We start from the raw sequence: 211 nt of genomic DNA on the forward strand, positions 1-211 counted from the left end.
GGAAGTCAATCCCCACAGCCAGGGAGGTGCCCGACACGGGCACGAGAGCATCTGACTTGTCGTTGGGGTCGAGGGGAATGCCACGGATTCCCTCATGGACTGAATACAGGAGGAAGGAGCCAACACCTGTGACAGACAAGGACAGTCAGACACATCCCACAAAGCACGCACCGTCCCTTTAACGGACAGCCACAACTCATGGAAAGCCGAC

At 57.3% G+C, this 211-nt stretch overlaps 1 protein-coding gene across 1 annotated transcript in view; it reads right to left on the bottom strand.

The window, feature by feature from the left end:
• LOC104488805 (low-density lipoprotein receptor-related protein 1-like) overlaps positions 1 to 126 on the bottom strand; it is a gene marked incomplete at both ends in the record, with an annotated part of 6,073 nt that extends 5,947 nt beyond the window's left edge. The window contains one exon of the mRNA XM_010130885.1: positions 31 to 126. Within this exon, the coding sequence (XP_010129187.1) occupies positions 31 to 126 (96 nt within the window). The remainder of the gene's footprint in view (positions 1 to 30) is intronic.
• Between the last annotated feature and the right edge of the window lie 85 nt (positions 127 to 211).

The sequence above is a fragment of the Buceros rhinoceros genome, unplaced genomic scaffold (assembly GCF_000710305.1).
Source record: "Buceros rhinoceros silvestris isolate BGI_N320 unplaced genomic scaffold, ASM71030v1 scaffold39092, whole genome shotgun sequence".
NCBI classification, from domain to species: domain Eukaryota; kingdom Metazoa; phylum Chordata; class Aves; order Bucerotiformes; family Bucerotidae; genus Buceros; species Buceros rhinoceros.